Below are 25,954 nucleotides of genomic sequence, written 5' to 3'. Positions count from 1 at the left end.
GGAGGGCCCGGGCGGGGAACGGCGGGCTCCGCGCCCGGCACGCCCCCGGGAACCCCTCTCCAGGGGTCGTTCTGGCAACTCTGCTCCTCAGCCTCCGCCCGGGGGGTTGTGTGGCCCCGCTCTCCTGCACCCGGGGACGGGGTCGCAGAGCCTCACCGTTTCGGAGCTGAGCAAACCCTCGGAGGGGACAGAACCACCCCCACCCCCCACCCCCCGGTTTTGCAGCTGAGAAGCTTTCGGCGGACTCTTGGCGACTTAAGCCCCCACTCCTAGGACCGCTGTCCTTCCTTTCGTGTCCCCACTCCCGCGTCCCAGGGCGGTGGTGAGCACTCTGCCACCCCTGGCGTGCATGACTCGGAAAGGGGCTCTCGGTTGGCCCCGTTCCCACGGTTGGAGCTGACCTTTGAATCTGGCCGTGGCCATTCCCGAGTCTCCTTAACGAGATAGGCGGATGTAGTTCCGAGGGGAGGACCCGGCAACCGAGCAAGGGTGTGGGGAAGGGCAGCTCCTGGGCCGCAGCATGGTCGGGGTTGGTGATAGAGACTCTAGGCCTGACCGTGTTTCGAGTATCTTTAGATTGGATCAGTCACTTGAAGGAAAGTCATTGCTTTTCTTTGTCTTTTTAACCCAGGGAAGCTTGTGATCCCAAGTGGCTTTTGGGGTCTGACAGCTCTCTGGATGCTTTCCCACTCTTGCCACTTATTAGCTCTGGGACACTGGGCAAGAGACTTGATTTTCCTAAACTTCATTTGTAAAATGGGGATGATTCTGTCTATTGGGTAAGGATCATGTGAGCATGACCGAGATAATGTAGGTAGGTAGGGTGTCTAGCAGAGCGGGGGCTCATAGTGGCCCTCTGTATAGTACCTGTTTACTAAATGGCCTCCTTTCTAGTTGGCTTTTTTGGAGAATGACAGAGTTCTACCTAATATAAAGGGAGAGACTTGTGGGCTCTTTCCAAATAAACTTGTCAGAAATATAAGACATAAAATAAGTAGCTTGTCCTTTGACTTTTTAAGTCATTTTCACTTTTTTGTTTGTTTTTGGCAGCTCCCGAACAGGGATTGAACCCTGGACCTTGGTGTTATCAGCACCGTGCTCTAACCAACAGAGCTAACAGGCCAGCTCTTCGTTTTCACATTTTAAACAGTATACGTTAGAGTTGCTCTGAATTTTTCAGGTTGATAAATAATTGCATGAATATATTTAAAAATTCTAGATGGACGGTTGGTTAGAGTGTGGTGCTGATAACACCAGGGTCCTGGGTTGGATCCCAGTAGCTGCCAAATAATAAATAAATAAAAATAAAATAATAAAAATTCTAGATGGAAGTGTAGAAGAAAAGGGAAACTTTAGTCAAAATTTTCAGCTATGCCTGTTTTCTTTTTTCTTTTCTTTTTTTTTTTTTTTTTTTTTTGGAAAGATGACCGGTAAGGGGATCTTAACCCTTGACTTGGTGTTCTCAGCACCACACTCTCCCAAGTGAGCCACGGGCTGGCCCTTATGCCTGTTTTCATTTGGAGTTTTAAGTGAAATTAGAAAAGTGTAAAAAAACAAACAAAAAATCCTTTTGCAGTTTACTACCTACTTTCTATTTCTAACCCCTGGTTATTTGTCTTTCTTTTTGAGGCCAACTAAAATACTAACTTTAAATATGAAGCTTGTGTTTGTTTTTATTGACCACATATGACCTTGCTGAGAGAAAACGGAAGGGAGCACATTTAAAGGACACATTTAAAAGTCAATGGTTTTTGGTTTTTGGTTTTTTTTTTTTTTTTTTTTTTTTTTTTTAAAAGATGACCGGTAAGGGGATCTTAACCCTTGACTTGGTGTTGTCAGCACCACGCTCAGCCAGTGAGCGAACCGGCCATCCCTATGTGAGATCCGAACCCATGGCCTTGGTGTTATCAGCACCGCACTCTCCCGAGTGAGCCACGGGCCGGCCCTGGTTTTTGGTTTTTATATTAGGTTCTTCCCTGCCAAGTTCCAGAAAGGTTTTAAGTTTCTGTAAATAATAAATATTTGTGCATCCCTTATGTTTTATATGTTGAGTTTCTTTTTTTTTTTTTTTCTTTTTTGTCTTTTTTTGTGACCGGCAACGGATCACAACCCTCAGTGTCGTGCCCGTACTGGACCGGGACCGGCAACGGGATCGCAGCCCTCGGTGTTGCGCCCGCACCTCACTCAGCCAGTGAGCGGCTGGTCTGTATGTGGGATCCGAACCCTCGGCGGCTCCCGCCGCGCTCCCAAGCAGTGCACTGTAGCAGTGCGCCACCGGGCTGGCCCTATATGTTGAGTTTCTTAGTAAGATTTTAATTCAGAAAGAGGTTTTACCACTAAACAGAGTTTGAAAATCATTAGATTAGATGACCCCTGAGATCACGGTATTTTATTTCCATGGTTCCTTTCAGCTCTAAACTTCAAGCAAGGATCTTCAAACTTTTTTGATTATGTACTTCATTTTTAAAATTTCGATTATGTACTTTAAGCGAAAGTGTTGGGTACATTACCTTTCCAGGATATGTGTAAGTTACATGTGTGCTGCAATTAGCCTCCAGGTATCTTTCATCCCACTTCCACACTTAGCAGCTTTTTGCTAATCTTTTGTTTCACCTACTCTACCTATCCTGCACTTTTTTTTTTTTTTTTTCTTCCTATATAGAGATGACTGGTAAGGGGATCTCAACCCTTGGCCTGGTGTTGTCAGCACCATGCTCAGCCAGTGAGCTAACCGGCCACCCCTATATAGGATCCGAACCTGTGGCCTTGGTGTTATCAGCACCGCACTCTCCCGAGTGAGCCACGGGCTGGCCTTATCCTGCACTTTTTTGTTTGGCTGGAATATTTTTTTTTTTTTTTATTATGGTAAAATACACTTAACATAAGATTTACCATTTAACCATTTTTTAAGTGTACAATTCAGTGTCATTAAGTACATTCACTATGTTGTGCACCTCTCACCACTATTTATTTCCAGAACTTTTTCATCATCCCAAACAGAAACTCTGTACTCATTAAGCACTAACTCTCTCTCTAGGCCGGCCCGTGGCTCACTCGGTTGAGTGCGGTGCTGATAACACCAAGCCAAGGGTTGAGATCCCCTTACCGGTCATCTTTTTAAAAAAAAAAAAAAAAAAAAAATCCACTAACTCTCCATTCTCCCCTCTCCCTAACCCCTGGTAACCTCTATTCTACTTTCTGTCTTTATGGGTTTTCCTATTCTAAGTACCTTATACAAATGGAATGATACATGGCTGGCTTATTTTACTCAGCATAATTTATTCAAGGTTCATCCACGTTGTGGCACATACCAGAATTTCATTCCTTTTTAAGGCTGAACAACATTCCATTACATGTATATACCTGGCTAGAATATTTTTAAATACATTCCACCCTTAGATCATATTATTTCTTTCTTTCTTTTTTTTTTTGGTAACATGGTTGATTGTACATATCTGTGGAGTACAGTGTTGGATATCAATACCTGTGTGCAATATGTGATGCTCAAATCAGGACAATTAATATATTCAACAATGTACAATGTTGTCATTTTTCGTGGCCCTTCACCAATTCCTCCCTTCCCCCACACCTTTCCCACCTCTGGTAACCTCAGTTCTCCTTTTGAAAATTCAACGTATTCTTGTGATTGTTCTTTCTTTCTATTTATTTTTTAATTAATATGTTTATTTTTTAGCTCCCACTTATGAGTGAGGACATGTGGTATTTCTCTTTATGTGCCTGACTTATTTCACTTAACATGATTTTCTCTGAGTTCATCCATGTTGCTGTGAATGGCAGTACCTCATTCTTTTTTATGGCAGAGTAGTATTCCGTTGTGTATGTATTCCATACTTTCCTTATCCAGTCATTTGACAACATACACGTAGATTAGATCCTATTATTTCACTTATAAAAATGGTAATGCTAACTGATAAGGACTTAAAAAAACTTATACCACCACTGATTCCTTATTATTATGTAATAACTAACCCATGTTCATATTTTGCTAGTTTGAAAAATGGCTTTTTATACTTGGCTTATTATAACCAGGATCAAAACAAGATCCACACAATTATATTTGGTTAATGGCACTAAAGTCTCTTTCCTTTTTTTTTTTTTTTAAAAAGATGACTGGTAAGGGGATCTTAACTTGACTTGGTGTTGTCAGCACCACGCTCTCCCAAGTGAGCTAACCGGCCATCCCTGTATAGGGATCTGAACCCGTGGCCTTGGTGTTATCAGCACCGCACTCTACCGAGTGAGCCACAGGCCGGCCCTACCGAAGTCTCTTTTCATCTATATTCTTTTGACAATTGAGGCATTTACCTGTGGCTTATGTTTTTAGAATTATTGCTAGTAACCAAGTATTTGGAAATGATTTTCCAAGACAACTATTCAAAAAACAATGAACCAGACATTAAACTTTGGTTATGAGCTCTTTCCAGTAAAACAGTGTGTCACAAAATGGTGAGCTACTTATGGACTGATGTCAGAATTTTAGTCCTTAGTGAATTAGACTTTCTAAATTGTTTTTTTGGAAAGAGTGCCAGTCTAGTTATTTGAGTCTTTTTGTTAAACATGTGCATATGAACTGAAATTTTTCAAAAAGAATTTTTAATTGCTTTTTTTTTTTTGCTTGTAGGCGTCTTGGTGCTGAATTGGGGAAGTCTGTTGTATACCAAGAGACCAACGGAGGTAGGTTAAAAGTATTCTTTAAACCCCCTTTCTTCTTGAAACTGTTTAGTCAGCTGGTGTGCTTTTATTTGTTTTTTTTTTTTTTTTTTTTTTTTTTTTTTTTTGTCTTTTGTCTTTTTCCGCGTCCGGCAACGGATCGCAACCCTCAGTGTTGCTACCGCTCCTCGCTCAGCCAGTGAGCGGGAACCGGTCTGTATGTGGGATCCGAACCCTCGGGCGGGAGCGCCGCCGCGCTTCCCAAGTGGCACACTATCCAGTGTGCCACCGGGCCGGCCCCTTTTATTTGCTTTTTAATTTTTTATGTTGATTTTTTTTTTAAAGATGACCGGTAAGGGGATCTTAACCCTTGACTTGGTATTGTCAGCACCACGCTCTCCCAGGGGAGCGAACCGGCCATCCCTATATGGGATCCGAACCCGTGGCCTTGGTGTTATCAGCACCGCACTCTCCCAAGTGAGCCACGGGCCGGCCCTAGCTGGTGTGTTTCTAAAAGGCAAATATTACACATGTTTAATGCGGAAACGTTTTCTCTTTAGTGTTAGAGGCACACGTCATCATTCTGTACTTCACTTTAAATTTTCTTTTCTCCTTAGCGTCTTTTTTCCCCTTTCCACAATGATACAAATATCCTGTCATTTTAGAATGAAAAAGGAGAGATGTATAAAATAGTTTTTCTTCTACATTGGTTTGTATTTGATAAATATTTATCTGTCTCACTAGGTCCTCAAATGGCATCAAGAGCAGTCTGACACTAGATAGTGATAATTTATTCTAAAAATCCTCTTTCAATTCTCTCCATCTCAAGTCTCTTGTAGACTCTTACCCTAATAACCAAAAATCGGTTGGTAACCCATTTTTGTTGCCCTCTGGGTTGTGTGGAGAACTGTATTATAACATTAACTGATGATGCTTAGCGGAGCTTTCCTGATGACCAGTGTCCTGGGAACTCTCCATTATAAATCTCCTAGTGGGGCCATATACTTCAGATTATAGTGCCCTTATTCTTTGTGAAGGCAAATTAATGTAAAGTAACTTGCATTTATTTTTGCAGAATTGAAAACGTAGGTTCATGATTTTATGTTTCCTTTTCTTTTTCAAAGTTATAACCATCTAAGTAGCTTGAGGGGATGAATTACTAAGACATAATGATGTTTGGGGATCTAAAAAAAGCAAAGTACTCAAGAAGGGACAGATAATTTAGTAGATAGTTGAATGGAATTCACACATTCCCAGCATGTGTGAATAATTAACCCCAAGTATCTTTCATCCAGCCTCCACACTTAGTGACTTTTTACTTTGTGACTTTAGAAATTTTATCAGTTTCGGGGCCTGCCTGGTGGCTCACTGCTACAGTTCGCGGTGGCGCTCCCGCCGAGGGTTCGGATCCCACATACAGACCGGTTCCCGCTCACTGGCTGAGCGAGGGGCGGGCGCAGCACTGAGGGTTGCGATCCCGTTGCTGGTTCCAGTCCGGTACGGGCGCGACACTGAGGGTTGCGGTCCGTTGCCGGACACGAAAAAAGACAAAAAAAAAAAAAAAAAAAAAAAAAAAAAAAAAGAAATTTTATCAGTTTCCCGGGGAGAATCAGGAGATGTTAGTATTTAAAACCTGAAGGTTAATGCAGATAGGTAAAGTACTCTATTTGGCAGTCACCGATTTAATTCATAGTGATGCATTTGGGGATCTTATGAAATGGAGAAAATGGTTTAATGAAGACCCTTTTCTCTAGTCTTCCATCACTGCTGCTTATCTCTCTTTTGAGCTGTTGCTTTCTCTTGAGGTCTTCCTGCCTCCATTTCTAGCCTTTCTAGTCTGTTCTACTCACCTCCTCTGGGATGTTTCTAAGATGCAAATATTTTTTACTTCTTCTGCTTCTACCCTATATGTTGTAGTCCATTCTCCTTAATAATCACGTGGGGCTCTTTGGGATCCAGGTTCTGCCCACTCAGTTGTCTGTCTTCACTTACATCCATCCATCTCCATGGCTTGTGTGCTCTGACTTTGGAATACCTCTTAGGTCCAACCCCTTCTCACTGCCTCTGCTGCTGCCACTCCAGGACAGCCTGCCATTTGCTGGGCGCCTTCAAAAGCAGCTGGAATAGCCTCCCTGGTGCCACTCTTGCCCTAACCCAGTTTTCTTGACAGAGCAGCAAGCGTTCATTTTTGTTGTGTTGCTGTTGTTTTGTTTTTGGTGGCTGGCCAGTAACAGGGATTGAACCCTAAACCCTGGTGTTATCAGCACCCACCCTGATCAACTGAGTTAACTGGCCAGCCAGCCAGCAGTTTTTTTAAAAGAAGTGGACCAAATCCTTCCCAACCTCAAATCTACCAGTGGCTTTCCTTTCCTATTACACTTAGAATAAAATCCAAACTCCTTACAGAATAAGAGATAAAGTCCAAGGGCCGGCCCTGTAGCTCACTTGGGAGAGTGTGGTGCTGACAACACCAAGGCAAGGGTTAGGATCCCCTTACTGGTCACCTTTTATTTATTTATTTTTATTTTATTGTATGTATGTATGTATGTATGTATGTGTGTGTGTATGTGTGTATGTGTGTGTATGTATGTATGTGTATGTGTGTATGTGTGTATGTATGTGTGTGTGTGTATGTGTGTATGTATGTATGTGTGTATGTATGTGTGTGTGTGTATGTGTGTGTGTATGTATGTGTGTGTGTATGTATGTGTGTATGTATGTATGTGTGGGTATGTATGTATGTGTGTATGTATGTATGTGTGGGTATGTATGTATGTGTGTGTATGTATGTGTGTGTGTGTATGTATGTGTGTGTGTATGTATGTGTGTGTGTATGTGTGTGTACGTGTGTGTATGTATGTGTGTGTGTATGTATGTGTGTGTGTATGTGTGTGTACGTGTGTGTATGTATGTATGCGTGTATGTGTGTGTATGTATGTGTGTATGTACGTATGTATGTGTGTACGTGTGTATGTGTGTATATGTATGTGTGTGTATGTATGTGTGTGTATGTATGTATGTGTGTGTATGTATGTGTGTGTATGTGTGTATGTACGTACGTATGTATGTATGTATGTATGTATGTATGACTTTTTCGTGACCGGTATGGGAATCGCAACCCTTGGCTTGGTGTCGTCCACACTGTGCTCAGCCAGTGAGTGCACCGGCCATCCCTATATAGGATCCGAACCTGCGGCGGGAGCGCCACTGCGCTCCCAGCGCCAAACTCTCCCGAGTGTGCCACGGGGCCGGCCCTACCGGTCACCTTTTAAAAAATAAATAAGTAAAGTCCAGAGTCACGTGTGGTCTGGCATCTATTGGCTCCCTGACCTCCTGTCTGCTCTTTTTTGGTTTTTTTTTATTGCTGGCCTTGACCTTGGTGTTATTAGCAATACCATCTAATCAAGTGAGCTAACTGGCCAGCCCCCTGTCTGCCTCTTTCATTCACTCTACTTCCCCAATGGTTCCAAGTGAACTGACCACCCCTCTGCTTGGCACACTCTGCCGCCACTCCTTCCTCTGTTCCCATGCTCCTTTCCTCACTGCATGTTCCAGCTTGCAGTGAGCCCATTGTTCCTGCCCCATTATTCTTTCTCCTTCCTCACGGCTGGTCTGGCTCTGGCACATTGAGCCTAGAGAGTTGTCTGTTGCCCTTTGGTATTGAATTGTCTCTTCTGGGTCAGCTTTTATCGCCTTGGTTGAGATTTTCCTCTTGGGGGCCCCAGCACAGGGCCTGGCACAGAGGAGGCCTCAGCATTTGTTGAAAGGATCATATGGATGTTAACCTTTGACCTCTTTATTTGCCATAGACACTTCCCATGCGTGGTGTTTATGGTTTTTGTTTGTTTTTTGGGTGTGTGTGTGTGTGTGTTTAATGTGTGTGTGTGTGTGTGTTTAATGTGTGTGTGTGTGTGTGTGTGTGTGTGTGTGTGTGTGTGTGTGTTTAATGGACCCTGTAGACCTGTTGGATAGTTTTGTCTTCTTTTTTTGGCTTATTTTCCTTCTAGCTTGACTATTTTTTTAATAGATGTCCATATCATTCTGAAATCTGTTAAGATTTATTTTGTTGCACCAAGTGACTTATTTTATTCATCTTTACTCTCTCCAAATGCTATTTAGTTATTACATCAGGAAGTGCTTTTTAAAAAAACTTTAGGACATTTTTATTTTTCAGAAACAAGAGTTGAAATAAAAGAATCTGTTCGTGGCCAAGATATTTTCATTATACAGACAATACCCAGGTAAGAGTTAGCACTACTTTATGTATCCCTTTTCCTCTGAAATCCTTAATGATGTAATTATCTTTTCTTTCTTTTTTTTTTTTTTTTTAAAGATGACCGGTAAGGGGATCTCAACCCTTGGCTTGGTGTTGTCAGCACCACACTCAGCCAGTGAGCAAACCGGCCATCCCTATATAGGATCCGAACCCGTGGCCTTGGTGTTATCAGCACCGCACTCTACCGAGTGAGCCACGGGCCGGCCTGTAATTATCTTTTCTTTTTTTTTTTTTTTCTTTTTTTTTTTAAAAAGATGACCGGTAAGGGGATCTTAACCCTTGACTTGGTGTTGTCAGCACCACGCTCACCCAGTGAGCCAACCGGCCATCCCTATATGGGATCCGAACCCGGGGCCTTGGTGTTGTCAGCACCGCACTCTCCCGAGTGAGCCACGGGCCAGCCCGTGTAATTATCTTTTCATATGAACAATTATTCAGAGGTTTATAAATTATGAATTTATTTGCATGTTAAACTAAATGCTTCCGAAAGTACAATTATAGTCTTCTGGAATTCCTACCCTGTTTGTTGTAGTATACTGTTTTCAGTTTACTTGACTATCTTTTCTGAGCTTTAAATACCTCAAGGGCAAAATATCTTACCCTCTTACCTCTGTATGTAGTGAACCTAGGCCAGTGTGTCTGTCAGCTGAACTCTGCTGAAAAGCTTCTTGTTGTTAATTGCATTGGATAGCTGCTCTTGGTTCACACCTATCGAGAAAAGTTTTTGTGCTGCATTTTATTTTATACAGTGGCCCGTTTCTAGCCTATCTCTATTTTAGATGGCATCACCATTCCTTCCATTAAGGCAGGAGGGTTGACCCTGGAGGAATCCTAGCCTTGGCCTGCCTGAGTGCGAACTTCCTAGTGGGGTTATCTCCTTTCTCATCGTTTCACGGGGAATGGGGCAGTTGGGCATCTTTGTCTTTGAAGAATCCAGACCCTCATGTCCTGATCAACTTTGATTCCTGAGACCGTTTGGTAATGAAAACGGCACTGAGTGCCAGCAGTGTGCCATCCACCTCATATGTATCATTTTTAATCTTTAAATCCTACGTGGCAGCTATTCTTAGCCCCCATTGAGGGGATTGAGAAAGCTGGGTCTGAAGGAGATCGAGAATGACAGGGTCATGGAGTAGGTAACATGTATGCAAATATAACAGAATCCCTTATATAGTGTTACTAGTAAATACTAAGTGGTTTTATTTTTAATACTTTTTTTGTTTGTGTTTTTTTTTTTTTTTCTTTTTTAAAGATGACCAGTAAGGGGATCTTAACCCTTGACTTGGTGTTGTCAGCACCACGCTCTCCCAAGTGAGCTAAACAGCCATCCCTATATAGAGATCCGAACCCGTGGCCTTGGTGTTATCAGTACCACACTCTCCCAAGTGAGCCACGGGCTGGCCCCTATTTTTGTTTATTTTTAATACTTTTTTCTGATTATAAAAATATAATGTTCATGTCTAAAAATACAGGTATTATAGAAATGTGTACCAAAAATTAAAAATTATCCAGCCCTTCTCATCCACTCCCCATTCTTTTTGTGGCTGGCCAGTATGGGGAGTGGGGATCCACACCCTTGACTTTGGTGTTGTAACACTGTGCTATAAGCAACTGAGCTAGCCCGCACTCCCCATTTTTTTGATCTAAGTACCTTAAACATTTATTTATTCCTCCATATTGTTTATATGTGTATACAAACTTAGGCTCCATTATTCAAGTGATCCTCAAAACCAAAAAAGAGATAATTTTAATTTTTTTAATCTAAATTTTTCTTACACAACAAATATCTACATGGGTCAAGTTTCAAAGGGTATATAATGACATCTCCCTGTGACCTCAACCACCCAGTTTCCTTCCCTGGAGACAGCTGGTGTTATTAGTTTTTTGGGTATTTTTTCAGAGACTTTATGCATATTTAAGCAATTGCTTATATATATTTCTTAATTTTGACATAAAAGGAGTCTGTAGTACATTCTGTGCTTAAGTTTTAAAAATAGAACAACATTCTATATCAGTACATTAAGAGCTACCTCATCTTTGGAAAATTCTTAGTTTGAAACAGTCACAAACTTACAGGAAACTTGTATGTATGGTGCAACCATTTTGGAGTAAGTTGCCAACCCGATGCCTCACTACCTCCAAATACTTTAGTGTGTGATTCCTACAGATGCGGACTTTCTCTCACATAACCACAATGCAGCTGTCAGAATCAGGATATTAACACTTAAACACCTCACCCTTACAACAGACTCTGTTCAAGTTCTGCCCATTTTTCCAGTAATGTTCTCTGCAGCAGACGGAACTAGTTCAGAATCTCACGGAGCATTTAGCCATTGTCTCTGTTCAGTCTTCTTCAGTCTGGAACAGTTCCTCAGTCTTTCCTTGTCAGCACTTTTGAAGACTTTGATATTTTGCTGGTTATTTTGTCAAATGTCTCTCAATATGAGTTTGTCAGATATTTAACTATGATGATTCATTTTTGGAAGGAATACCACGTGAGTGAGTCTGTGTTCTTTTTTTTTTTTTTTGGCGGCTGGCCTGTTTGGAATCCAAACCCTTGACCTTGGTGTTATCAGCACTGTGCTCTACCAAATGAGCTAACCGGCCAGCCCTCCTATCTTGTCTTTTGGTATTTTATAATATGTTGTATGGATGTACCACAGTTTATTCAACCAGTTGTGCATTAGTTTGTTTCTAGACTTGTGTTAACAACAGTGCTACTGTGAACATCTTTGTACATAAGCCATGTTGTCTGTGTTTCAGGCGTATCTGTAGGAATGTTACCGAAACCCCAAAGGTCTGTTTGCTGCTCAGTAGCCAATAATTGAGAGACAAGTGTTGGTGTAAGGAAAGGCAGCCTTATAATCAGGAAGCCGGCAGCCTGGGAAATGGTGGACTTCTGTCTCAAGGACCATCTCCACTTTTCCCAGCCTTGCCAAAGGGTTTTATAGAGACAGGTGGTAGAGGGCTGATTCATGGTGGTCTACAGAGACGTGCAAGCATAATCATAAAATTGCAGATAAATATCAAAGAACTTCTCAGGTGGGAGCTGATTCATGGTGACCATCCTCCATCAAGTCAAGTCACGGATTCAGTTCCTGTTAACCTCAAAAAGATCTAGTTAGTAAGCTAGTAAAGAATGGCCATCTGGGTTAATAATTTCTTCTATAATTATTTTATGTACAGTGTGAACAGGAGTCATTGTATTCTAATACCCAGCTGCAAGCTATGCAGTTTGGATTACAAGAGTAAGCAAAAAAAAACTGTTAAATTTAGAAGTTTAACAAAGTGGAGTCACTTTGGTTCAAGCTGTTACAGGAAGAGTCCAAGAAATGGAATTGCTCAGAATAAGGATCCATGTATTGTAGTATTGATAGATACAGCTGCATTGCCCTGTATGTATATTGAGGATATACTAATTTACATTTCCTCCAGCTATTTTGGTTTTGTATTGTTTGCCTCCTGGCAACTGGAGTCTTTTTGCCTCGTTTTGTTTGACATTGCATCTTAAAAATGAGGGGAAGACCTGAGGGGCTTTCCTAGGAGTACAGTGCTCCTGGCAAGGGAGCTTGCCACTCCACGTGGCTGCTCTGTGGCTGTTCGTGCTTATCCTGTCTTTTGTTGATAGAGAATAGTAAAGTTGCATTATCATCAATATTTTTTCTGCATTCTTGAGTTCCTTTAGGGCACAGGAAAGAGCCACGTGTGACCCTAGGTCCCTGGCTTGTCTACCTTAGACTAAGAGCCCTCCACTAGTTACTCAGTGGTGGGGAAGAATAGCAGCTCAGCCTTTGTAGCCATAGGTGGGCCAGCTCTGTCACTAATCTTCCAGGAAATAAGGGGGCCTAAGTCCAAAGGCAATATTGGTTGGTAAAGTCTCTTTATTTCCCTAACTGAATTTATGGTAGCAAAAGGATGTGTGTTATGTAAAGAATTGTTTATCTTTAAGAAATCTTGATAACACTCGGTACCTGGAATTTGAGCTTTGACTTTCAGCTCTTCTCCAAGGTGACTTAGCCTAGTCGGGGGTAGTTCTCCTTGTGCTGGCCCACAAGCAGCTGTGCTCTTGGGACCGTTGCTCCATTACATGCATTTAGGGATCATTCCAGAGTCAAGGGAAGAACTAAAAGGCTCTGTCCTCCTCCTGTCGCATGCCCGTTTTTGTCAGATGATCTGCACAGCATGGATGACATGAATGACATGACTGAGGAGTTTATGAGCTGCCTTCCCTGCTGTTTGTGGACCACTAAAGTACAGTCGTTGCAGAGCCAGGAGGTTGAAAAGTTTCTCATTTTCGTGATGAGTTGGGAAAACAGGCTTTGGTGCCTCATGAAAGTGTAATCTTTTTCAATACATAATCATAGGATTGACCTAGTAAGACTGAATGTTTTTATAGCACATTTTCCTGAGGCTATGCAGTATTCTTTTTTCTTTACTTTTATTATGATTTTAGGAGGTAGGGGAGAGAAATAATGGTAATGGCTGACATTGCAGTGGCTGGTATGTGCCAGGCACTGTTCTGAGGGCTCCAGGGGCATTATGCCATCCAGTCGAGGCAGGTGGTGGTGTTATTCTTGATGTTTTCGAACCATAGAATCCTTTTTTATCCCTTGGCTGGCCGGTACAGGGATCGAACCCTGGACCTTGGTGTTCTCAGCACCATGCTCTGACCAACTGAGCTAACCAGCCAGCCCTAGAACCCTTGATTTCTCCATTTTGGGTGTGCAAATGTATGGGTTGGCTTGTGTTTGTACGGTAGAAGGACAACTATAGGGCCAGCCCGGTGGCTCACTGGAGAGTGCGCCGCTTGGGCGCGCGGTGGCGCTCCCGCTGAGGGTTCGGATCCCATGTGGAGACCAGTTCCCGCTCACTGGCTGAGCACGGTGCGGGGGCAACACCGAGGGTTGCGATCCCATTGCCGGTCCCCGGTACGGGCGCGACACTGAGGGTTGCGATCCCGTTACCGGTCAGTAAAAAAGACAAAAAGGAAAAAAAAAAAAAAGGACAACTATATCCATAATTTTCCTTTGGTTATAATATGTCTCCCTCCATATCCCCACTAGAACTTAAGCTCCATAAGGGGAGAGATTTTTCTTTCCTCACAGTTGTGTCTCCAGCACCTAAAACAATGCCTAGCCTGTAGTAGGCACTCAGTGAGTCGATGAATTTTTGTTTTATGAATACATGGATTTCAGCCTTCTATGTTGCTAGCATATATAGGCCCTCAAGTACTTGTGGAGTGATTTAATGTATACTATACACAATTTTTATACTTTTCCATCTTTTCTCCATGTTTGCATAATTGGGATTCCCCTCTGCTGTTCTTAGATCTCAGTGAGTCCCTACTTGATGTTTACTTCCTTCCTCACTGAAATTGAAAAGATCTTTGGGGTTTCTGTCTATACTTTGAAATTCCTGGTTTTAGTTCAGACTTCCTTTAACATGTCAAAATCAGTATATATTCACAGTCTACTGTCATGGCAATAAAATGTTCACTGTTAACAGCGTTGTCCTCTTGTGATTTCCTCCCTGTGTCCATGGTCATCTCTAACTAATCAAGCATAGAAACAGTATGTTGTTAGTGTCCTTTGTGGTAAAAAGTTGCATTTTATATAATTTTTAGTTTTGACATCTCATGGTAACCAAGATTGCTCAGTATAAATATTTAATACATGCAGTCTAGAGTGAAACTTAATATAGACTGAACTTAACAAATGAAGAATCATCAATGTGCAAGTGTCTTTCAGGGGAGGGACAAAGGCATGGAAAAATGAGTTGGTTAATGGCTAACTGGGAAACGTCTGCAGTTTTTTTCACCTGTACTTGGGGTATTAGAAAATTTGACCAAAGGAAGAAGTAGGAAGCACTTTACAGAGTTGTAGCAGAGAGTGAATCTGTAGAATAACCATGACAGTTTTACATATGCGTCTTAGTATATGGAAAGGCTCCTTTCCCTTTGAAGAAAGAGCATAGGTATAAGTGGGTGCCTTTGACACCCAAACCCTGTCCTGAATATGGTACGTCCTTTATGTGCACTTGTGTTAAGATTATGTAAAAGCCATGATTCTCTTCCCAGTGGTTCAGTTTGTATCAAAGCAAAAATATCCTCACCTGGCGGTTCCTATATCTCTTAGGATGATGGGTATGGAAGAGAGGAAAAATTTGGAGAAAGGACGAAGTGGATATGTGTGATTGTGTATCCTATAAAGAAGGTGATTAGATTTGCCGCAGCAAACTGGTATAGTACTTCTATTGCTTGAGTACTTAATACTTCAGTACCAACTAAAAAACACAGAGAATTAGGTTTTTTTAATTTTTTTATTTTTTTATTTTTTATTTTATTTTTTTTTTCTAAAAGATGACCGGTAAGGGGATCTTAACCCTTGACTTGGTGTTGTCAGCACCACGCTCACCCGGTGAGTGAACCGGCCATCCCTATATGGGATCCGAACCTGCGGCCTTGGTGTTATCAGCACCGCACTCTACCGAGTGAGCCACGGGCCGGCCCAGGTTTTTTTTTAGCATTATCTGCTAGTTATATAGATGAAGGAACATATCTTACAGATTTTTTTGTTGTTGGGTGAAGACGGGAGGGAATGTTACCTAAAATAATAAGGTCGATTTTATTTTATTTATTTTTTGTGGCTGGTGGGTATAGGGATCTGAGCCCTTGACCTTTGTGTTATCAGCACCACGCTCTAACCAGGTGGGCTAACTAGCCAGCCCTAAGGCTGTTTTTAGATAAACAGACCAAGCCTAGACATTCAAATAAGCTTAGTTCCCTTCAAAGCTGTCATCCTAAAATCATATATATGCCTTTTTTTTTTTGGTGCTGCTTTTGCTCAGAATCGTTTTGGATCTCCTGAAACCACTTTCCAAACTTGCATGTTTAGGTTATTCTAATAGCAAATTTTTGGTTATTAAGGATGGATTCGATTTTTGGAAGTGGCAAAAGGGCGGGAACGCCGCCGCGCTTCCCAAGCGGCGCACTGTAGCAGTGCGCCACCGGGCCGGCCCGGCAAAAGCCATTTTGAGTGAAGTGATTATGTTGGGTGATTGAACGTGTGATATCAAGGAAATTCCAAATATACCGAACAGTGGAACTAACTAAAATAAATATGAAGTTTACAAAGTATATCTTAAAGGGTAATTTTCATGTTTATGTATAAGCTCTAGTAGGTTGATGTAATGTCATTAAAATAACATTTACAGCTTATTTGCTGCAGATGATTAATTATTGGAGTTGAGGGTGGGATAAATCCTAACCCAGGTTCCCATTACTTTTTAAAAAAATTAATTAATTGTTTTGGGTGGCTGGCTGGCTTACACCCATTACTTTTACATGTGTTGATCTATCTTTTGCAATCCTGGGCAGTTTAATGAGTGTATATACCGTGCCTATTTCCTCACCTCACATTAGTTTGCACCTGTCCAAAATGATGGAGCAGTAAGGGCTGAGTTTAATATAGGGTGTGATTATCTTAGGGAAAAGAAAAATAGTTGGTAAAACAGTTAAGATTGTCCTACTTAGATACCAAGACTGTAAGGAGTAGCCAGGATGTATTTGAAACATACTTAGGGAACAAGCAGAAACTGCCAGTCAATATCTCTTCACCCTGCTGGCTCCAAAGTAACTGCCTGGTGTCCACTTTGTGCAGTATCTGTCCATGAATGAGTAAAGCCATTGTGACAAAGGCTCTTTTGTTGCCTTTCTGACAAGTAAGAGGTGGGAGTTGGGGAGCTTTCCTTAGCCTTGGGCTGGAGGATGTTAAATCCCTTGGCACAGGTCATCAGGAAGAAGAAGTAGAAAATAAAAACCTCATGTGGGAAATTAGTAATTGATGAAAGGAAAATTACCCTGAAATCAAGAGTTCTCAAAAATTGTTTATCTTGTTACATTAATATCTTACCATCTGGCCCTTTCTTGTGGTGTGCTGTCTAAACCTCCTGATATCATACACGTGTGTTATAAATGCTACAACAAAGCCAGCTAAAAACCCATTACTTGGACAGATACTCTTCCAGAATCTACTAAATTAACTTCAACTCTAAACGTATTGTTGGCATTGGAATCTGGTTTTTTGGTTTTTTTTTAAAGAACTGGAGCAAGTTAGTTTATTTATTTTGTGGCTGGCCAATACGAGAACTTGAACCCCTGACCTTGATGTTGTAGCACCGCCCTCTAACCAGCTGGGCTAACTAGACCCGGGTCTCATTTAAGAAGCCATGTCCAGTGGAGCTTTTGTAGGACCACACAGTATTACACAAATGGGAGGTTAAGAAATGTTCTAATTTTATATCTAAAGTTAATTAGCAGCTCTAAGTGGAAGAGGACTTTTCCTGTCCTTTGGTACAGTGTCTGGTGTTCAGTCTAGATGTGGACTCCTGAGTTATTTACATACTGTCCTCTGAATGATGTGCAGGCTTCCAGCTTAACATTCAAGAGCTCACACAGCAGTGACTAGATGATCTTAGTGCGAGGGAAGCCCTCCCCTCTTTGGAATAAAGTGTAAGAGTCTTTGGGAAGAGGAACATTCTTCCATGAGTTAAGTGCGCTTCTTCTTGGAATGAATGATTGCCAGAGTGACCCAGCGTGGTCTCTAGCCTTCCCCTGAGATGTGGTCTGCCTTGTTTATTGTTTTATTCCCCCATCCAATGTAGTGCTTGACTCAGGCTGCCCAGCAAATATTTGTTAAATGGATGATAGAAGTAAAATTGGTTCAGTATTATGAATTCCTAAGTACCTTGTAAATGTTTGATGATTGTTTTATCCTAATTATACCGAAATATTGTGTCTTCTGACCTTTTGATGTCAGATTTGGGCATTATTAATTTGGGAGTGTGAAGGAGAAAAATGCTTCAATTTATTTCAGAGGAGAAAAATGATAGCTGGAAAGTAATGGAACCTGCTAGCAGTCCAAAAGGAATATCTTAGTTGTCTTGAAGTTGAGCCTGAGTCTATCATACCTACTACTCTCAGGGAGAATTTTTTTATCATAGAACCCTGCAGTAGTTATGAAAAATCCAAATTACAGTGGTGAAATTGGAAGTTCCGGGAGTTGACTGGGGGTGGGAAACGTTGTCAGAGGAAAAGGATGTCCTTGCAGTCGCTCAGTTCCAGAGGCACACTGCCTGAGAGAGAGGCAGAGGCATGGACTGGAAGAGGCTGGGAGGAAGTGGCCTGAGAATCCTTCAAGCTAAGAAGCATCCCGCAGTGGGTATTTCATTCAACCACTCACTCAGCACACATTTACTGAGTCCCAGCTGTGCGGTTGGCGGGCTGTCCACTTTGTTGTGATGAGGGCAGCGTCACTCCGACATGTCGGTTCAAGAACTGGCAGCTGAAGAACACACTCCCCTCATGCGCAGGAACCAATAACATGGGGAAGAGGAGGGAGATACAGTCCTGACCCCCAAAGGGGGGCATGTGAGGACACGTGGATAATCCAGGAGCATCAGGAGGAGGCCAGAGTGAGAGGCGGAGCACTGGCAGGCATCCTGAATCATTTCAAGGCTTTCGCCTTTTAAAGGTAGAGCCCACCTGAGGTTTGATCAGCCTTGGCAAAGGACAGCAGTCCACATTTGCTGTGAGCGGGGGAATAGCCTTTCATATTCATATTTGCTTCTTTGTCTATTTGGGTGATCATTGTCAGGAATCTGTATATCTCAGGGAAAGAAGGGATGGGGTAGGTTTTTGAAGACAAGTTCCAAGACACTCCCTCCCTCCCCCAACAAGAAAAAAAACAGACCAAATCTTTCTGTTAATGGCAGCTAAATAGAAGGGCAGGTGGGTTTCCCTTGTCACTCATGCTGGCATGAGTGTCAATCCCTGGGAGAGTGCCAGCCAGTGTGGGGTAACTGGTCACCAGCAGTTGCTTTGTATGCCACTGCAGTAACTGTCACTAGCACAGAAGATGCAGGCAAAGATGAGGGGGTTAACTGTGCTGTGGGTTTGAGTAACCACAGATGAAAACCAGAGCTCACTCAGCTAAAAAGAAGAGTTACTAAGCTTTCCCCTGCATTTGTGAGATGCCATCATAAGCTAGTGTGATGATAAAACGCCTGTAACACCAATCTTGGCAGCCCATGTTAAATTGCTGAAGCTGAGATCTTTTCTAGGGGTTAATAAATGGACTTGACCCAAAAATACAAATTTAATAGGGCTGGCTGGTTAGCTCCGTTGGTTACAGTGCCACCCTATAACACCAAGGTCAAGGGTTTGGATCCCTGTACCAGCAAGCTGCCAATAAAACAAAAACAAAACTACAAATTTTTCCGTTTCAGAGATGTGAATACAGCTGTGATGGAGCTGTTGATCATGGCTTATGCACTGAAGACCGCCTGTGCCAGGAATATTATTGGAGTCATCCCTTACTTCCCCTACAGCAAGCAAAGCAAGATGAGAAAGAGGGGCTCCATTGTGTGCAAGCTCTTAGCGTCCATGCTGGCGAAAGCAGGTGAGTGTGAACAGACCTGGGGTTCCAGCACTATTGTTCAGGATTCTTCCCTATTTTGAGATTAGTTCATACTTTGCATATCTAGTTTGGGACCTACTTTCTTTACATGTTGTTTGCTGATTACTTTTTCTTATTTGTTCCCTTTTGCATAGTTTGGTTAGGGATATGTGTGCTTAGGTATAAGTTCTTATTTTTTTCTTTTCTCCTTACTTTAGAATAGCATTGCTTCAGTGTTTTCTACTCTGTAGTCATGGGCTGTCCATTTTAATTGTTCTGTCACTTCTTTTCCATTTCATCTTAATCATTAAAGTTTTCCCTGGCAGTCTTGACATTTGAATGTGACCTTTTGAGCTTCAGGTCTAGATTTATGTATTTGCCTTAGTTAGCTAAATACTATTTAAGACCATAGTATTAAAACTGGATTTTCAGCCAGCTGCCAAAAAAAAAAAGGAACACTTCTTAAACCATTCCTTTATCACATAAATTATTCCAAACTTCAGAATCTTATCTTTGTGTTATATGAATCTCTTTTCTTCTAAAATGTATATTACTTTGCTTTTGCTTTCTTATTTCTTCCTACTTAAGCCACAGTTCTTAACATTTCTTCCTAGATTCTTTAATCAAGGCCTTACCATTTTTTACATCTTTTATTGCTTTGGTATTTATTAATTCCATATTCATATTTTTGCTTCTAGCTGATTTTTCTTTTCTCAGTTTTCAGGACCAAGCTAATAACAGCAGTAGAGGAGAACGTGCTTTTCTCCGCTTTAGTTCTTTGTCTGTGTGGAAGGTTATAGGCTCTTTCACATTAGGCTTGACTCACTCTTTAGTTCACTAAGTTGTGTTGAGGGTAGCAATCAAGTCTGTAACTACTGTGCTTGTTCACGGTATCCTCTGCTTTCAGTCTTCTGGTAGGAAACAGGAGTTGAGCGTCTAGTTTGTGTCCACTGTCGCCATTAACTTGTAGGGGTGAACTTTGTAATTTTTTGTTTTAAAATTTCAGGTTTAACTCACATTATCACTATGGATCTTCATCAAAAGGAAATACAAGGCTTTTTCAGCTTTCCAGTGGACAACCTTAGAGCCTCACCTTTCCTGCTTCAGTATATCCAGGAAGAAGTGAGGAGCCACCAGCAAACACCCCAATGTCCTCAAAAGAGATCCTATTTAGTTTTTCTCTGTTATCAGATTTCAATATTGAAAGGCACATCAAATGATTTTTCCCTTAAGTCTTAATGCCTGAGGCAGCCAGATAGGGTTCGCATTTAGTCATAGAGGATCATATCTTTAGAAGACATTAAAAATGGATTTCCTTCTAAGTATCTTTAGCAGTTTGCTTGTGTTTTCTAGAATGAAAACTTTTTTATCTCTTGATGTAGCAGTATTTTTGCAACGATGTCAATTGATAAATGTTGAAAAATTTTAAATGTGTGAATGAAATTCTAGCATATTAGCTAGTTTGGATCATTGATATATGAGGAACAAATGTATTACTAGCATCTAGGTGTTATTTTTTTCAGTATTTTCTATTTTTCCTCCAAATCTAGATTCCAAATTACAGAAATGCAGTCATTGTAGCCAAGTCTCCTGATGCCGCAAAAAGGTAAGTAAGGCAGACATTTGTAAAAATCCCCTCTAAGTGCTTGTGAGTCAGAATTAGCTGTTTTGGAATCCAGGGGTCATAACGTGGCCTATAATAGCTCACTGGCTCAAGTTTCCCCACGTCCTTGTCATATTCCACACCACAGCTTTCTAGCCTCCAAACAACACAAGTGGGTCTCTGAATAACTCTGCTTTCCCTTGGGAGAAAATGAAGTTCTCCTTCAGGTTCTCAGGAAAAGGAGAACAGTGAGGCTCTGAGAATTTTTCAGGCAATTTCTTTTCTTTTTTTTTGGCAGCTGGCTGGTATGGGGATCCAAACTCATGACCTTGGTGTTATAAGGCTGTGCTCTAACCAACTGAGCTAACTGGCCAGCCGGGTGATGGTTTTTTTGTTTGTTTGTTTTGTCAGCTGGCTGGTAGGCAGTGGTTTTTAAGACACCTTTTAGAACAAAGTTCTTTCTTCTGAAAATGACTGTTAGAATATTGGACAAAGGAGAGGACCAAAATGATCTAGAATTACATACTAGCCCAGACCCCAACTCATGTGCCACTGAAGGCATTTACATTCTGTCCTGGGCCTCACATTCTGATTTATATCAATAATTTTTTGTGTGTTCCTGAAAAGTTGAATGATATTTTCATTTCATGATTAATAGAGTGATGAAATAGTGATGCTTTGGTTTCCTCCTATCAGTTTCACCATTTCTCTCTTTCTCTTAGGGCCCAGTCATATGCTGAAAGACTGCGTCTGGGTTTGGCTGTAATCCACGGAGAAGCTCAGTGTACGGAGCTGGACATGGATGATGGGCGTCATTCTCCCCCCATGGTCAAAAATGCTACTGTGCATCCAGGCCTGGAGTTGCCGTGTAAGATTAGCTCTGTGTTTTTATTTTATTTGTAAACTGAAGAAAGTTTTAATCAGTGTAAATGGCTAGGAGTTAACACCTATGGGCATGTATGCTGTCTTGCTATTTTTAATTAATTGGATGGTATTGCATCGATTTCTCCCTTTGTAAAAGGGAAGTGCGTGTGTTACACACATTTGTAGTCAGTATAAGGACGGCTGAGCTAATCTGGGTAGCACTTCGCATTCAGAGAGTGTTAAATTTAACTTTAGTAAAAAAGCTGTGTGAAATCTTAATTTTATATTTTGGTAAGGTAGGTGATAGCTATTGAGGTTTTGGCCATCAGGTAACTTTAGCATTTATTTTAGTAATAGCCCTTTGACCTCATACCCAACTAACTTGCTGTTATTAATCCAACCATGTGGAAACTATTTACTTCCGGGGACTTTTTTTTTTTTTTTTTTTTTTTTTTTGGTGGCTGGCCAGTACAGAGTAGAGGGTAATAACTAACATTCTTTAGTGGAAAATATGTTTAAGGTTTTAGATGGAGATTATTTCTTTTTAAAATCTGTATCTGTTTGCCATGCCCCAGAAATAGAGATTAGGGCTGGCAGGTTAGCTCAGTTGGTTAGAGAGCAGTCTTGTAACACCCAAGGTCAAGGGTTCAGTTCCCAATACCGGCCAGCTGCCAAAAACACCCCCAAAAAACAAAAATACAGATTAATAGTAAGGTGAAGAAATGTTAGAATAGTTACACCTCAGTTATTTCAGACAGACACCTGTGTATAAGCATTCTTATTTTCTTTTCCACTCTGTAAATTTTATTACATTGTTTTTTTAATTTAAATTTTTGGTATTAGCATTTTATTTACTTTTTGAGAGTTTTATAATTAGGTCCCATGCATGAATGGGGACACAGACCCCATGGAGCTTATTACTATGGCCCAGACTTCCTGATCTCAGCCCATATCTAAGGGGAGAGGCAGCAGGACTGGCTTGAGGGTCCATTGTGATTATCCTTGGGGGTTCAAGGGTAAGGACTTCCCCCAGTTCCAACTCAGCACATTCTTTTTTTTTTTTCCTTTTTGTCTTTTTTACTGACCGGTAACGGGATCACAACCCTCGGTGTCGCACCCATACCAGGGACCGGCAACGGGATCGCAACCCTCAGTGTTGCGCCCGCACCGCGCTCAGCCAGTGAGTGGGAACCGGTCTCCACATGGGATCCGAACCCTCGGCGGGAGCACCGCCGCACTCCCAAGCGGCACACTCTCCAGTGCACCACCGGGCCAGCCCAACATAATTAAACATTCTTGAATAAATGATACATTCGCATATTTCAGAATTCGAAAAATAGAAAATCTTTTACAATGCAAAGCCTCCTGGCCTCCCACAAACTTTCTTCTTCCCCCAGGTACTCATGTCTCCAATCCGGTTGGTTTCTGGTATATCCATTCAGAGGCCTTATGGATATATAAGCAAATATGAGGGCACTTCAAAAAGTCGTGGAGAAATAGAATTAAAAGATATACGAACCTTTCCATGAACTCTTTGAGGATCACCTCATACTTCTTTTTCTCTCATTTCTACACACTTCTTTGGTGGCTGTCCTGTACAGGGATCTGAACCCTTGCTGGACCTTGGTGTCACAACACTGTGCTCTAACCAACGGAGCTAACCGGCCAGCCCTTCTCAGTTCCACACAGATGGCAGTATTGCTCTGCCCCCTTGCTCTTTTCATTCATTAGCTCCTTTCCTGTCAGTACATACAAACTTCTGTCTTTTTAACAATTTCATAGTATTCTATTTTAAGGATATACCATAATTTATTTACTTTGTAAGTAAAGAACATTGGTTTTTCACTAAGACTTTTTTTTTTTTTTGTCCTTTTTGAGACTGGCCGCACCGCGCTCACCCAGTGAGCGCACCGGCCATCCCTATATAGGGCCATCCCACGGGCTCGGCCCTTCACTAAGACTTTATATCTTGAGGATATAACTAAACTGTTACCACCCCTCATCCCATCTCGAAGGGTTCGTATAGTGAATGTTATAAAGCAGATATGAACAGTTTGAAGGATTGGAACCAATATTAACTGACAAAGAACTTACATCTAAATCATCATTAAAAAAAGAAAAGAAAAAAAGGGGAACAAGGGGGGTTTCAGATTGAACAAGATCCTCACATTTCATCTAATACATTGTCTTGGCTAGAGTGTAACAAAATGGAAAGAGGATTGCTGTAATACAAAACTTGCACCACAGTAAGCTATACACTCCTGTGTTCCAAGCACATCCCCGTTCTCCTAATGCTCCCAGCTCAATTAGTTCTGGGCCTGTTGTGCCTGCTCATAAATGAGCACGTAGATCTTTAACCCACTCTTTGTTATAGGCTGGCGTCAGGGTATCAGCTTGGTAAACAAGGCAGCTGAGGTCTGCCAGATCATTGGTAAAATCAAACAACTGACTGATGTCATGTGTGATAGAGGGACTGTTGGGATTCACTATCTTCAGATGTTCTTCATACGCTTTACAGATGCCTTCCATGCATTCACTCACTGATTCACAGTCAGTGGAAGTTCTGCCTCTGGCCTTCTGGTAGGCTGTACCAGCAAAATGGTGGGAGTCGTTGCGCCAAACTTCCCACTGCAACCACTGCCAACACTGCTGCACCTGAGCTTAGCTGCAGCGCCACCAGCCTACCACGATCTATTTAATCAGTCCCCTGTTGATGGACAGGTAGGGTTTTGTTTTTTTTTCAATCTTACACTGAAAAACAAAGCTCTAGTAGTAATACACATCTATTGAGCTCTGATTACATGCAAAGAGCTGTTCTGAGTGCATTAATAGGTCACTGCAGTTGGTCCTCAACCTTCTGTCTAGAGACTTTTATTATTTCTCATTCTTTCAACCAGGAAACAGACCCACAGCCAGGAGCAGGTAAATCCAAGGTTTGGAATAAAGCGTCTGGCTCCAGAATCCACACTTCGTTTTTCTTAGCTTTTTATTTTGAACTAGAGAGAAGTTGAAAGAATAATACAGACTTCCACAATACTCTTCACTCAGTCTCCAAATTTAACATTTATATACATATTATTATTTTTTGTACCGTTTGAGAGTGGGTTGTGGATATAATGCCCCTTTATTCCTAAATACTTTAGTGTATACTTCTAAAAACAAAAGACTCTCTTACATAATTAATCAGACTCAGGAAACTAATGTTATAATACTATTATCTACAGGCCTTATTCATATTTTACCAATTGTCTCACCAATGTCCTGTAGAGCAAAAGAAAAAACCTTTTTTTCTGGTCTAGGACCTAATCCAGGGTCACATGGCATCTAGTTGTCATTTCTCTTTAGTCTCATTTAATCTGGAATGGCTCCTCTGTTCTTTGTTTCTTATGACCTTGATACTTTTGAACAGTACAGGCCCGTTATTTTGTAGACTGTCCCTTAATTGGTGCTTGTTTGTGTCCTCATGATTAGATTCAGGTTTGCACTTTTGGCAGCACTGTCACAGGAAACACGTGATGTGTCTCATTACTGGCGATGTTGATTTTTGATCACTTGGTTAAAGTGGTGTCTGGCAGGCTTCTTCACTGTAAAGTTACTCTTTTTTCCCTTTGTAATTAATAGTAACATATGTTAAGACTATGCAAATATCCTGTTTCTCATCAAACTTAGCATCTGTTGATGGTTCTTGCCTGAACAATTATTACTGTGATTGTTGTCAAATGGTCATTTTTCTGATTCCATCGTTCCCTCTATATTTAGTAGTTGACATTCTAGTGTAAGAAAGTGTTTCCTTCTTCTCTGTTCATTCACTCATTTATATCAGTATGGATTCATAGAATCTCATTTTATTCAGTGGGTTATAATCCATTGCTATTATTTAATGTTCAAATTGTTTCAGACTTTTCTTTTCTTTTTTTTTTTTTTTTTTGGTCTTTTTGTCTTTTTCCGTGTCCGGCAACGGATTGCAACCCTCAGTGTTGCCCCCGTACCGGACCAGGGACCGGCAACGGGATCGCAACCCTCGGTGTTGCTCCTGCGCCTCGCTCAGCCAGTGAGCGGGAACCGGTCTGTATGTGGGATCCGAAC

General features: G+C 41.5%; 1 protein-coding gene and 1 non-coding gene across 2 annotated transcripts in view; one reads left to right on the top strand and one right to left on the bottom strand.

The window, feature by feature from the left end:
- PRPSAP1 (phosphoribosyl pyrophosphate synthetase-associated protein 1) overlaps positions 1-25,954 on the top strand; it is a 33,748-nt gene that overhangs the window by 1,381 nt on the left and 6,413 nt on the right. The window contains exons 2-7 of the mRNA XM_008594183.1: positions 4,643-4,695; positions 8,846-8,912; positions 19,232-19,404; positions 20,408-20,523; positions 20,952-21,007; positions 21,727-21,872. Coding sequence (XP_008592405.1) covers positions 4,643-4,695; positions 8,846-8,912; positions 19,232-19,404; positions 20,408-20,523; positions 20,952-21,007; positions 21,727-21,872 — 611 coding nt within the window. The remainder of the gene's footprint in view (positions 1-4,642; positions 4,696-8,845; positions 8,913-19,231; positions 19,405-20,407; positions 20,524-20,951; positions 21,008-21,726; positions 21,873-25,954) is intronic.
- TRNAL-GAG lies at positions 13,563-13,636 on the bottom strand. The gene has a single exon. It is a non-coding gene; the product is annotated as a tRNA-Leu (tRNA).

The sequence above is a fragment of the Galeopterus variegatus genome, unplaced genomic scaffold (assembly GCF_000696425.1).
Source record: "Galeopterus variegatus unplaced genomic scaffold, G_variegatus-3.0.2 Scaffold10314, whole genome shotgun sequence".
Taxonomy (NCBI): domain Eukaryota; kingdom Metazoa; phylum Chordata; class Mammalia; order Dermoptera; family Cynocephalidae; genus Galeopterus; species Galeopterus variegatus.
This window is presented reverse-complemented; position numbering and strand designations above follow the sequence as displayed.